Raw genomic sequence first — 14,694 nt, 5'->3', positions numbered from 1 at the left:
GGGAGGAACAGAGGATGAGCTCAACTAGCTCCAGACGTGATGACGCAGCTAGCTCAAAGCCGAAAGGACGGCTAGCGGCCGACGGTGCTGGTGGTGAACGGCGAATCCGATGTTCTAAGGATCAACACACCATTGGAACCTGGAATGTAAGATCTATGAGCCAGGGCAAATTGGATGTGGTTATTGGTGAGATGTCAAGATTAAAGATAGACATTCTGGGCGTCAGTGAACTGAAATGGACTGGAATGGGCCACTTCACATCAGATGATCACCAGATCTACTACTGCGGACAAGAGGACCACAGAAGAAATGGAGTAGCCTTCATAATTCATAGTAAAGTGGCTAAAGCAGTGCTTGGATACAACCCAAAAAATGACAGAATGATCTCAATTTGAATTCAGGGCAAGCCATCTAACATCACAGTGATCCAAATATACGCCCCAACCACAAATGCTGAAGAAGCTGAAGTAGAGCAGTTCTATGAGGATCTGCAGCACCTACTGGACAACACGCCTAAAAGAGATTTTATTTTCATCACAGGAGACTGGAATGCTAAGGTGGGCAGTCAAATGACACCTGTAATTACAGGTAAGTATGGCCTGGGAGAACAAAATGAAGCAGGACATAGGCTGATAGAATTTTGCCAAGACAATTCACTCTGCATAACAAACACTCCCTTCCAACAACCTAAGAGACGGCTTTATACATGGACTTCACCAGATGGACAACACCGAAATCAGATTGATTACATCCTTTGCAGCCAAAGGTGGTGGACATCTGTACAGTCGGTAAAAACAAGGCCTGGAGCTGATTGTAGTTCCGATCACGAACTTCTTCTTGCACAATTTAGGATCAGACTCAAGAGATTAGGGAAGACCCACAGATCAGCTAGATATGAGCTCACTAATATTCCTAAGGAATATGCAGTGGAGGTGAAGAATAGATTTAAGGGATTGGACTTAGTAGATAGGGTCCCGGAAGAACTCTGGACAGAAGTTGGCAGCATTGTTCAGGAGGCGGCAACAAAATACATCCCAAAGAAAGAGAAAACCAAGAAGGCAAAATGGCTGTCTGCTGAGACACTAGAAGTAGCCCAAGAAAGAAGGAAAGCAAAAGGCAACAGTGATAGGGGGAAAATATGCGCAGTTGAATGCAAAATTCCAGAGGTTAGCCAAAAGAGATAATGAATTATTTTTAAACAAGCAATGTGCGGAAGTGGAAGAAGACAATAGAATAGGAAGGACAAGAGACCTCTTCCAGAAAATTAGAAACATTGGAGGCAAATTCCATGCAAAAATGGGCATGATCAAAAACAAAGATGGCAAGGACCTAACAGAAGAAGAAGAGATCAAGAAAAGGTGGCAAGAATATACAGAAGACCTGTATAGGAAGGATAACAATATCAGGGATAGCTTTGACGGTGTGGTCAGTGAGCTAGAGCCAGACATCCTGAAGAGTGAGGTTGAGTGGGCCTTAAAAAGCATTGCTAATAACAAGGCAGCAGGAGACGACGACATCCCAGCTGAACTGTTCAAAATCTTGCAAGATGATGCTGTCAAGGTAATGCATGCTATATGCCAGCAAATTTGGAAAACACAAGAATGGCCATCAGACTGGAAAAAATCAACTTATATCCCCATAGTGAAAAAGGGAAACACTAAAGAATGTTCAAACTATCGAACAGTGGCACTCATTTCACATGCCAGTAAGGTAATGCTCAAGATCCTGCAAGGTAGACTTCAGCAGTTCATGGAGCGAGAATTGCCAGATGTACAAGCTGGGTTTAGAAAAGGCAGAGGAACTAGAGACCAAATTGCCAATATCCACTGGATAATGGAAAAAGCCAGGGAGTTTCAGAAAAACATCTATTTCTGTTTTATTGACTATTCTAAAGCCTTTGACTGTGTGGACCATAACAAATTGTGGCAAGTTCTTAGTGGTATGGGGATACCAAGTCATCTTGTCTGCCTCCTGAAGAATCTGTATAACGACCAAGTAACCACAGTAAGAACAGACCACGGAACAACGGACCGGTTTAAGATTGGGAAAGGAGTACGGCAGGGCTGTATACTCTCACCCTACCTATTCAACTTGTACGCAGAACACATCATGCGACATGCTGGGCTTGAGGAATCCAAGGCTGGAGTTAAAATCGCTGGAAGAAACATTAACAATCTGAGATCTGCAGATGATACCACTTTGATGGCTGAAAGCGAAGAGGAACTGAGGAGCCTTATGATGAAGGTGAAAGAAGAAAGTGCAAAAGCTGGCTTGCAACTAAACCTCAAAAAAACCAAGATTATGGCAACCAGCTTGATCGGTAACTGGCAGATAGAGGGAGAAAATGTAGAAGCAGTGAAAGACTTTGTATTTCTAGGTGCGAAGATTACTGCAGATGCTGACTGCAGTCAGGAAATCAGAAGACGCTTAATCCTTGGGAGAAGAGCAATGATCAATCTCGATAAAATAGTTAAGAGCAGAGACATCACACTGACAACAAAGGTCTGCATTGTTAAAGCAATGGTGTTCCCCATAGTAACATATGGCTGCGAGAGCTGGACCATAAGGAAGGCTGAGAGAAGGAAGATCGATGCTTTTGAACTGGGATGTTGGAGGAAAATTCTGAGAGTGCCTTGGACTGCAAGAAGATCAAACCAGCCCATCCTCCAGGATATAAAGCCAGACTGCTCACTTGAGGGAATGATATTCAAGGCAAAACTGAAATACTCTGGCCGCATAATGAGAAGACAGGACACCCTGGAGAAGATGCTGATGCTGGGGAGAGTGGAGGGGAAAAAAAAGAGTGGCTGACCAAGGGCAAGATGGATGGATGATAGTCTAGAGGTGACGGACTTGTCCCTGGGGGAGCTGGGTTGTTGACGACCGACACGAAGCTCTGGCGTGGGCTGGTCCATGAAGTCATGAAGAGTCGGAAGCGACTGAATGAATAAACAACAACAAAATTGTACTATCAGGTGTATATAAGGAAGGTTTTATCAGAGAAAATAATAAAAAAAAATATTAAAAATGTAAGTCAGAAGGTATGAATTAGTGTCATTTAATTTTTGTGCAAAAATATGAAATAGGAATAGATGTGTTTTTGGCAATTTACATTATAGTCCATTGAATGGTAATAAATGGAAGAACCAGGGATGAGTTTTAGGAAGCCTGTGCAATATTCTAAATAAATAAGATCTAGGTGATCTTTTTAAAAATGATGTAGATGTATATTTCAACTGTGTTGGCAATGATATTATACTAATAACAAGGCTTTTTCTCAAGTATACTTTGGTGTCTCTGTGAGTTTATAACTCACTCTGAAATAGCTCCACGTTCTATATTATTGCAAGAATCTCACCCATCTTCACACCTTATAATTTCCAAAAATTCTGTTCTGTCCTGTCCTGTCCTGTCCTGTTCTGGAGTTATATGGCCATCCATCTCTCAAACAGGTCTCTAACAAAACTTTAAAAAAAACAGTCAAATCAAACAGTAACCTAAGAAAGGAGAAACATATGATGGAAACTGAGGCAACCAGCAACCAATCCAATATAGAAATACAAAATCCCATGAAGCCCACTGAATCCAACCCTTGAGCTAAAGTTAAAAAAACAACTGCTTTTTAGATCTCTGAGGGCGACTTGCCTTGCTACAGGTTCATTCTATTCTATAGTTATTTTCTTCCCAAAATTAATTCAATACTACCCTTGATCTTCTCTTCATTCATTCATTCATTTGTATATTCATTCTTATTTTCAATGCCATGCTCTATTACATTGCTATATGTGCTATAATAGAGACCTCTCTTATCACCTGTTCAGCCCCTTTTCCTTTTCGTCATTATATAAGACTAACAAATAGGAAACAGGTCTTCTGGAAAAGAAAAGGAAGATGTTTAGCATCTACCTTATTCCCAGGAATAATATAGTCCTCATAGGTATAGAAAATAAAAATAATGGGTGACTGCAACCAAGTGCTTTGTCTGAAAATGTGCCTTCCTGCTCAGAAAAAAAAAGAGATAGACAAGGTGGGGGTCCTCAGGAGCAACCTCATTGCTTTGCCAACTTATCAATGGGTGCTTTGTGATTGGCCACAGTGACATCTGTTTTGTGAAGAAGCACATTCCCCTCCCTAGCCCCTACTTTGATCAGCCCAAATTATTTTCAGTGTTTTTCCTGGCATGGAAGAAAGCAGATGATTGATGCATTTAAAAGTCAAGAATCCAACAGACGGCTCTGGTCAGGTGGTTGCTGGTTGATGGAGTTCATTATTGTGGGGCTGGAAGTGTTGGGGAATTGGATCAGTCTCAGGGACTTTGTGGAAGTTATAGATAAGTGATAAATTGTGGTTTGTCTACCAGAAGATATAGAGATTACCACCAGGTTGGGGAGAGAGAATGATAGAGAAAGTGAGCAGGGGGAGAAGAAAGATGGATGATGATGATGATAGATAGATAGATAGATAGATAGACAGACAGACAGACAGACAGACAGACAGACAGACAGATAATAGAAGCATGAGAAACTGACAGAACACTGGAAAAAGAGGAGGAGGAGGAGGAGGATTTATTTGAACTGAAGCATGATAGATGTTATAAATTTCATAAATCAGAGGCATCTGTGTGTGTACTTTTTTGTATGCTATTTAAAACAAAATAAAGTGATGGTTAAGCAAATGTCAGCTCAAGAAGATCATATTTCTCATGCCCAATGATTAAAGTTAAATCTGCGTCTGTAACACAAAATATACAATGCTTAGTAGCAGTGAGCTGTTGAGAGAGAGAGAGAGAGAGACTTCCTATGAATTAAAACTAATCCTAAATATAATTTAAAAAGAAATGCATAGAGAAAGAGATGCATCTTGGGTTCCCACTCAGAAAGAAGGATGGGAGCCAACCACAACTTCACAGAAGTATTTTTCTTAGGGTGGGAAAAAAAGCAGAAGGTGGCTCTCTTCTGCATGTAGGGTAAACAGAATGACTTAACCTACAAATCTACATATTCAGAGTAGTTCAGGTAAACAGTCCCTGAGGCATTTGGAAAGAGTGGGGTATACATTATTTTATTATTTTATTTTAAACCCATAATAAATCATGGGACTGGCTGGATAGAATCTGACACAGCCATTCACATGGCCCATGTAAAACATAAGCTGTAATCACTGCTTGTGGATTTCTAAGCTCTAATTTAAAGTGGAAGTTAAAAGGTTTTGCCTCTAAATGTCTCTTAGATCATGAGTTAGATCATTAGCTGAAACCCCTTTTCACTGTCTGAGGTCGAAAGAAAAAGACTGAGAGATGATCCACTGAACAATTTCTTCTTTCTCTTAATCACCACTACCCTTCCCTTAACTACTACAGTACTTAACTGCTACTACCAAATCATGTACCACATTCAGACATTTATCTCTTTCCTTTCTAGCCTGCCTAATTTCCAGGTACTTCTAATTTTCTCCCCACAACAGTGACTGTGTATGATATGATACGATACGATACGATACGATACGATACGATATATGATATGATATGATATGATATGATATGATATGATATGATATGATATGATATGATATGATATGATATGATATGATAATATAGAGCCAGTTTGGTCTAGTGGTTAAGGTGCTGGGCTAGAAACCAGGAGGCTGTGAGTTCTAGTTGTGCCTTAGTCATGAAAGCCGGCTGGGTGACTTTGGGCCAGTCACTCTCTCTCAGCCCAACTCACCTCACAAGGTTGTTGTGGTGGGGAAAATAGGAGGAGGGAGGAGTATTTGGTATGTTCACTGCCTTGAGTTTTTGTAAAAAGTAATAATAATAAAGGCCAGATAGAAAGTAAGTAAAATAAATATAAATCAAACAATCAGTAAACGTACTCACACAGGTGTGCTATGACGTATCAGAATATATTAAATAACATGTTTAGCTTGGAAAATAATCAGGTGTATAAAGGATATTGTTATAGTTCTGGACTTACACAACTCATTCTCAACCATGATATGGCAGGTTACAACCTGATTAATTGGAATTTAATGTAAATTGTATTGCTGTTTTATTGTTTCATTTATAAACTAGTGAAGAAGTGTTGCAAGAGGTGGAAAATAAGGTCCAGTATTCCCCACCTCCCAAGAGAGAGATTTGTGAGTTATTTTGGTGTTGGTGTTCCTGACAAATATTTGGACACTACTGTTTACAAGGCAAGGGCTTTCCTAGTCCTTTTAGTAACACATCTGGCGGCTCGTTGCTCTTCGACAAGGTGGCAGTTTTGGCGCCTGGCAGGAAGTGGCCCTCTGTCGCCTGGCTCAGCACAGCCAGCAGGCCTTGTACTCCAACTCCAGCAACATCAGGACATCTCCCACACAGACGGGGCCCTTCAGATTGAGAATGATGGAGAGGCTGGCATCATCCATGAACTCCATGCGCACCTGCAAGCCAGTCCACCCAGCACATTGGTCACTCAGGCCAGCTTGATGGGCTGCACACGGCTAGTGTCCATGGAGCTGGCAGAGGAAGCAGAAGAGCTAGTCCTTTAGTAGACATCAGTAGACACTCCAAAAAGTAGATCAGGGAATAATAAACTAAGTTCCACACTTCGATAGAGTGGAAACAGAATGGCATAGCAAAATGGGATATGTTTCAGAAAAAAACATGTTTCATAAAGTGTCATTTAATTTTTGTGCATAAATATGACATAGGAATAAATGTGTTGTTGACAATTTATGTTATACTCCATTGAATGGTGATAAATGGAAGAACCAGGGATGAGTTTTAGGAAAACCTGTGCAACAATCTAAATAAATATGATCTAGGTGACCTTTTTTAAAAATGTGAAGATGTATATTTCAACTCTGTTGTCAAGAATATTATACTAATGATAAAGCTTTTTCTCGAACTATCCTTTAGTGTCTCTGTGAGTTTATAATTCACTCAGAATAATAAACAAAGAATAAGAATAAGAATAATATATTGCATTTTTTATTTTTTATTAAAATCTGATTTAATAGAGTAGAAACAGAATGGCATAGCAAAATGGGCTATGTTTCAGAAAAAAACATGTTTCAGAAATGTAATGACATATATCCATCCTTCATGCTATAATGACCTGAACTGAAGGCAAAATTACTCTTGGTAGCTAATATACATACTGTACGAACTTGGGCAATATGGTAGAAAAAATGCACTATTTAATCATTCTTATTATTAATTGCTCCCTGGTGTTTAGCTCAGGTCTCAGCTCAGTAATGAAGCATTTAAGGAAAAAAAGATACACCCAAGTAAAGCAGCACTGGAGGACAAGATGGAGAAGACCTCCACAGCTACCATGGATTTTCCTTTTGTGCTCAGATAGGTTGGAACAAAGGAGACCCACACACTGCAGAAGGCCAACATGCTGCAGGGGATGAACTTGGCTTCATTGAAGCTGACAGGCAAAGCTTGTGAAGGCCATGAGGCCCATATAGACCAGGACAAAGTAAAACAGGAAAACTGTCCTTCCTTACATTTTAGAATCTCTTCTACAGTAACTGAGGAAATATCTAATGCAGAAAATGGAGGAGAGATTGGCAAGCACACAGTACAAATGTTGGCTTGGAAAAGAGAACAAGAAGGAACATTGCAAAGGGCCAGTCTTTAATTTTTGTTTGAAAATATCCTTCCCATTTCATTCAGAAAAATAATTTGAAGATAATTTAATCATTTTGTTTGATTAGTTGGTGCCTGCTATTTAGTTCTGGCCTCAGCACAATGATGTAGCATTTGGGGAAAAAGATACATCCCAGTAAGGCAGCACTGGAGGACAAGATGGAAAAGACCTCCACAGCCACCATGGCTTTTCCTCTGGTGCTCAGATAGGTTGGAACAAAGGAGACCCACACACTGCAGAAGGCCAACATGCTGAAGGTGATGAACTTGGCTTCATTAAAGCTGTCAGGTAAATTTCGAGCAAGGAATGCCACAATGAAGCTGGCAAGAGCCAAGAAGCCCAGGTAGCCCAGGACACAATAGAACATGAGGATGGAGCCTTCACTGCATTGCAAAACCATGGTTTCCATAAGGGAATGCATGTCTATCTCAGGGAATGGAGGAGAGGTTGCCAGCCACAGGGTACAAAGAGCTGCTTGAAGAAAAGAACAAGAAAGGACAATGGACAGGGCCAGTCTTTTCCCCACCCATTTTCTCATTTGAGATCCTGGCTTAGTAGCCATGAAAGCTACAACCACAGTCATAGTTTTAGCTAACACACAAGAAACAGCAGCTGAGAAGATGATGCCAAATGCTGGTTGCCGGAGAAGGCAGGTTACTTTCCCTGGTTGACCAAGGAATAACAAGGAAAAGAGAAAGCAGAGCAGAAGGGCAATGAGGAGAGTGTAAGTGAGGTCCCGGTTGTTGGCCTTGACGATGGGGGTATCTCTACGCTTAAGGAAAATTCCAAGCATGCTGGTTGTCATGAGGGAGAAGGAAAGAGCAGCTGAGGCCAGACTGATCCCTAAAGGTTCTTCAAAGGACAGGAAACTCACGGTTTTGTTAAGTCATCGATCGTGCTCCTTGCTTGGATACTGATCTTCAGGACATTCAAAACAATCTTCTGTGTCTGGATAAAAAGATCAAAAGGAAACTCATTTAGTTTCTATTTTACCACTTTTTAATAAATGTTCCAAAATATATAACAACTGTACCAAAAATCTATGATTTAATCAGGGTTGATATGAACCAGCATGAAGTTTGAGATATTCATTATTTGATTGTTCTTCCCTGCCAGTCATCTATTTGCTTTTTTTGCTGATTTAAAATTTTCATATTTGTCAAGCTACCCAGAGCCATTTGGAGTTGGGTAGCCTAGAGATTTGCTTAATTAATTAATTAGCCAATAGACTGTGATCTATGCATAATATTGATCACTGTGTTTCTTTCCATTCAGTTTTATAATTTTATACCAGCATTCCAACACTTTCCTAAATGTGTGTCCTTCTGTTTTCATGACTAACATATACCATCTCCCCAGTTCCTCTGGGACTATGTAGACATAGTCCACACATGACAACCCCTGAACCTAAAACTAATTAAAAAATAACCATTTTATTTCCCTTCTTTTTTCTTTTTAAATCCCAGGTTTTATCCCAGGTATTTTTCTGAGATGAAGGATTTCATGTGGTGCTTTTAGGATTTTCAAAGCTATTTTCACATTGTTGGGAACATTGCAAAATAAAATTAACATGGGTCAGAAGTGTTCCCTCCACCACAGACTTACACCTAGCGATAAATAACTTTTGATGAAACAATTTCTTTGCAGCCAATGCCTTAAAAAATTGAAGGACCTCATACAATATGAACTGATTGAAAGGGTCTTCAATATTTGCTGTTTATTCATTCAGTCACTTTCCACTCTTCATGACTTCATGGGCCAGACCATGCCAGAGCTTTCTGTCAGTTGTCAACACCCCCAGCTTCTGTCCATAGTTCTTCCGGGACCCTATCTACTAAGTCCAGTCCCTTAAATCGATTCTTCAACTCCACTGCATATTCCTTAGGAATATTAGTGAGCTCATATCTAGCTGATCTGTGGGTCTTCCCTAATCTCTTTAGTCTGATCCTAAATTGTGCAAGAAGAAGTTCGTGATCAGAACTACAGTCAGCTCCAGGTCTTGTTTTTACCGACTGTATAGACGTCTGCCACCTTTGGCTGCAAAGGATGTAGTCAATCTGATTTCGGTGTTCTCCATCTGGGGAAGTCCATGTATAAGGCCATCTCTTAGGTTGTTGAAAGAGAGTTATTGTTATGCAGAGTGAGTTGTCTTGGCAAAATTCTATCAGCCTATGTCCTGCTTCGTTTTGTTCTCCCAGGCCATACTTACCTGTAATTCGAGGTGTCATTTGACTGCCCACCTTAGCATTCCAATCTCCTGTGATGAAAATAACATCTCTTTTAGGTGTGTCATCCAGTAGGTACTGCAGATCCTCATAGAACTGCTGTACTTCAGCTTCTTCAGCCATTGTGGTTGGGGCGTATATTTAGATCACTGTCGTGTTAGATGGCTTGCCCTGAATTCAAATTGAGATCATTCTATTATTTTTTGGATTGTATCCAAGCACTGCTTTAGCCCCTTCACTATTAATTATGAAGGCTACTCCATTTCTTTTGTGGTCCTCTTGTCCACAGTAGTAGATCTGGTGGTCATTTGATGTGAAGTGGCCCATTCCAGTCCATTTCAGTTCACTGACACCCAAAATGTCTATCTATAATCTTGACATCTCACCAATAACCACATCCAATTTGCCCTGGCTCATAGATCTTACATTCCAGGTTCCAATGGTGTGTTGATCCTTAGAACGTCGGATTTGCCATTCACCACCAGCACCGTCGGCTGCTAGCCGTCCTTTCGGCTTTGAGCTAGCTGCGTCATCACGTCTGGGGCTAGTTGAACTCATCCTCTGTTCCTCCCCAGTAGCATTTTGACCATCTTCTGACCTGGGGGTCTCATCTTCCAACGGTATACTGACATATCTCTGGTTGTACTGATCCATTTAGTTTTCATGGCAAGAATACTGGGGTGGGTTGCCATTACCTTCCCCAGGGATCGCATTTAGTCTGATCTCTCTGTCATGACCTTCCCGTCTTGGGTGGCCCTTCACGGTTTAGCTCATTGAGGTGCTCAAGCTCCAGCACCATGGCAAGGTAATGATTCTTTGCTGAAGGCCACCAGCAGGGGGCAGGACAATCATTATGCCCCGATAAAGTGAGATTGCGTCTTATAGGGATAAATTATGATTCACATTTTGTGGAGGGGGCGGGGGCAGAGGGAAAAGCTGAGGTCTTGTTCCCTGCACCACGGACTTACACTTAAAGATTTTCTTAAAGGACTTCATACAATATGAACTGATTGAAAGGGTCTTCAATAGAGTAGTTGTATAATGGTGTTTATTGCATTTTTCCATTCAATTTTACACGGAATAATTTTCAATTTTCTCCCACCCTTTATTATTTTTACAAATGACTGAAGGCAGCGAACATACCTAATATTCCTTCCTCCTCCTGTTTTCCCCACAACCACCACCCTGTGAGGTGAGCTGGGCTGAGAGAGAGTGCCTGGCCCAAGGTCACCCAGCCAGCTTTCATGACTAAGGTGGGACTAGAACACTCAGCCTCCTGGTTTCTAGCCCAGCACCTTAACCACTGGACCACTATGTATACCTGGTCTACAGATGACATCTACAGGTACCCAAATACCTGTATTTTGTATTCCAGTTTGTGTCCTTATATATGGGGCAAAAATGCCAGAACAGAAGAGTTTTCATGTACGAATGCTAGGATTCTGCAAGGTATCCTAATATTTTTAAATTTGGAAGATTATTAATTGTTGTTTATTCATTTAGTCGCTTCCGACTCTTCGTGACTTCATGGATCAGCCCACACCAGAGCTTCCTGTTGGTTGTCACCACCCCCAGCTCCCCCAGGGACGAGTCCGTCACCTCTAGAATATCATCCACCCACCTTGCCCTTGGTCGGCCCCTCTTCCTTTTGCCCTCCACTCTCCCTAGCATCAGCATCTAGTTATAAGGTTTACCCTTGTTCTTTCCTTTATAGGCTGGGAAACCTCAACTTTAGTATGGAATAGATAGGTGCACCAGAACAAATTGTAACTTTTGATGAAACAATTTCGTTGCAGCCAATGTCATAAAAAATTGAACTGACCTATCTTTCTTGAAATCTTCCCCTGTGGACAAGGAACACAATCGTAGCAGCAGAAGGCTTTCCCTTCAGACTTTCTCTTCCAATATCCAGGGTGACAGTATTCATTACACAGAGAAACTGGAAGAACCTGCTCACAACATGAAAAAGGTTGCAGAGGTAGTTGCCAAGTCATTATGCTTTTTCATCAGCTGAAAATAGGGTCAACTACTCATCCTATATAGAGAATCGTGGCCAGCAGAGATCAGTTGGAGACATTTTAACTGAAATATTTTCCATTCGTTCAGGACGTTGTAAAAATATAAACATTCTACACGTATGGAGGCCCATACCTGATTAAATCCTTTGTGCCATTCAATTAGATGTTCATTAATGATCAATTCATTTCCATAAGAAGCATTGGGATCTAGCCTTCCAACTTTCACACTCTGGATGGACTTGTTTGGAAAAGCAATCATGTTCATGATGTCAAATCCTCCTGCGACTTCCCTCTTCTCATTAAAGAACACCCTCTCTCCTGCTGAGTTGTTGAAAGACATGCCTTGAAGAAATGGGTGGAGCTACTTGAAAAAGAAGAAGGAAGAGAGGAAGTTGAAAGAACAATAATGAGAGAAATCAACATATTAGACATTCCAGGTTTGACGTCCAAAATTCCTTATACAGTTTCATTGGACAAAATGCCAGTACAAAACAGAGTATATATTGTAATGATCTTCGTGCCTCCACTTTTCCTTGATAGAAGAAGACGTCAACCCACAAAGTTTTGCCGGTGAATAACAGGTACAGAATTGCGCGCTGCAATCTTCCTTGAGAAGAAAGTTAAATGTCATCTAATTAGGGTGGAGAAGATCATTAAGTGATTCAATAATAGCTATTTGCAGAATAGATTGTACCTGGAACTACAGCTTAGCTCATTTTGCGAGCTAAATTATTTTGTACTAAATTCTTCACTGAAATGAAAGTATGTTTGCTGAAGAAATGTTACCTTAAAGGGCTGCAGTTCTGGAGATTCAGCCATTTTAGCCGCCAACATGTTATTCCGGTTGTCTCCCCTTGATAGCATGGTATGCAAAGCATGAGCCACAGCATAAACTCCATTGTAGATACTATAGCTGTGACCTGTCATCTGTAGTTGAAACAGAGGTTCAGGAAGGTGCTCCAGCTCTTCTTCCCCCGTGCATTTTTGACTGCTTATTGATGACAATTCTGAATTAGGAAAGAAACAGTCAAATGCTTGTTCCCAAAAATGGTTTCGAAACCCGTCTCTGTGCCTTGAATGTGGTTTTATGGACTGAAGAAATCCCTTAAATTCCAGATTTTCACTGGAATGGATTTGAAAGGAAATGGCCCCATCATAAAACTGGAGATTCCAATCCCTTTGGGTTCCTGTTAGTGTGAAATCAATTTGGCTTGTGGAGATCCACACCTTGCTTAAAGTTGTACTTCCCTTGTTTGCAGGATCATACAGAAATTTGAAAGTTGTGAGCCATGCAAGTGTTACAGATTCTCCATAGATGATATACGTATTTGTTTTAATGTCTGTGAAATGAGTATTAAAGTTAAACATTATATCTGTCAAATAGTCCAAATCATCCAAACATAATGTTTTTGGAAATCTTTGTGTGAAAGCTAAACAGATTCTCTGCTGGGAAAGCAATGGCTGCAATTTCTGCAAAAAATGTTCTCCACTCTCAGTATCAGCAGCAAAGAGCCCAATCCATTTCCACCCAAAAATATGAAGCAATCGAACAATCCCGACATACTGAGGAGACTCCTTTGGGGCCATGAAGTAAAGTGAAGATAATTTACTGGAATCAATTTCTTCTGGGGGAAATGATCCATATGTGAGCTAAAGGAAAGCACCAAAACATGGTACAGGGGATTTAAGGAGATATTTTTTTTTTTTCATGTATGCCTTCTTATGGATCACTTCAAAAATCAGTTAGATAGCTTAGAAGTTATTCCTGACCCATAATTTCTCAAATTCTGAGAATATCATTAAATTTCTGGCCACCCATTATTTTATTCAACCTAACAGAAAACATGTTAAAATACCAGCAGCATTCACCATGGAATCTAACTTTGATTTTGAGCCAACTGTTAAGTCTTAGGTGAGATTTATGAGAATGAGTACTTAAGGATGCTCTTGGGCTTTAATTAATCAAGAAGAACAGGATAAATCCCCTCACCTGTGGAATGGACCCACCTGTGGATGTTTGTAGAACTCTATAATTTCTGCCATATGGGATGAAGTATCTGACCCAAGTCCTCCAATGATGGCCATGAGATTTTTCTGGAGTCCACATTTGTAGCCGGGGAGAAATCTATGAGATTTGAAGATCAGGTTCAAGGTAGTCCGATAGGTCATCCTTGGATTGTTGTAGCTGTCATAGATGTGGAATCCAAGGGTGACATTGGGCAAGATTAGTGGATTCTCATTGATCTCCTTGACCGCAAAGGCCAAGGAAAGGACATGCTGGTAGAATTTTGTAATCAGACTGGAAATAAAGAAAGTCTTTCAGAAAACAATTCTACAATGCGTAGAATAGTATTGAGAAGAATAGTCATTTCTCCCTGGGTTGGAATTGGATTTCTGTTTCTAATAGGGCTGATTATTCTAATCTATTAAACACTTTTGGCTACAGTCCATATCGTCTTTATGACAAAGCATTTTATTACACATTTCATTTACAGAACGTTACTCGGAATAACATATACTAATAATACATCTTTAGGTTTTTAAGACAATTTTCAGTGGCAAGCTACTGAACTGTTTCTCTGGAGGTAAATTCTAAACTTATTCCACTTCTTTCTTTACGCCACCCTTCCACCTTTTTAAAAAAACTTATTTTAAAGAGAATTTGGTGTATTGTAGGGAAACCCATTTCAAAGTAGAAATAAAATTTTCTTTAAACTCATTTTTCTCGCTAATTTTCTCCAGCTCATAGCTCCTCAGTTCTCATTGAACACTCTAATTATGTTTGTAATTTTTTATTTCAAACAAATTCAGACT

The 14,694-nt window shown here is 40.2% G+C and overlaps 1 protein-coding gene across 1 annotated transcript; it reads right to left on the bottom strand.

Moving 5' to 3' along the window:
- Positions 1-7,683: 7,683 nt before the first annotated feature.
- LOC134497211 (vomeronasal type-2 receptor 26-like) lies at positions 7,684-13,467 on the bottom strand. Its single transcript, XM_063302885.1, is given in 4 exon segments — positions 7,684-8,585; positions 11,685-11,811; positions 12,014-12,241; positions 12,667-13,467. Coding segments are annotated over 4 exon segments (2,058 nt in total).
- Positions 13,468-14,694: the final 1,227 nt, after the last annotated feature.

Source organism: Candoia aspera, chromosome 4 (assembly GCF_035149785.1).
Source record: "Candoia aspera isolate rCanAsp1 chromosome 4, rCanAsp1.hap2, whole genome shotgun sequence".
NCBI classification, from domain to species: Eukaryota; Metazoa; Chordata; class Lepidosauria; order Squamata; family Boidae; genus Candoia; species Candoia aspera.
The sequence above is the reverse complement of the archived record's forward strand: the minus strand, read 5'-3'. Positions and strand labels throughout refer to the sequence as shown.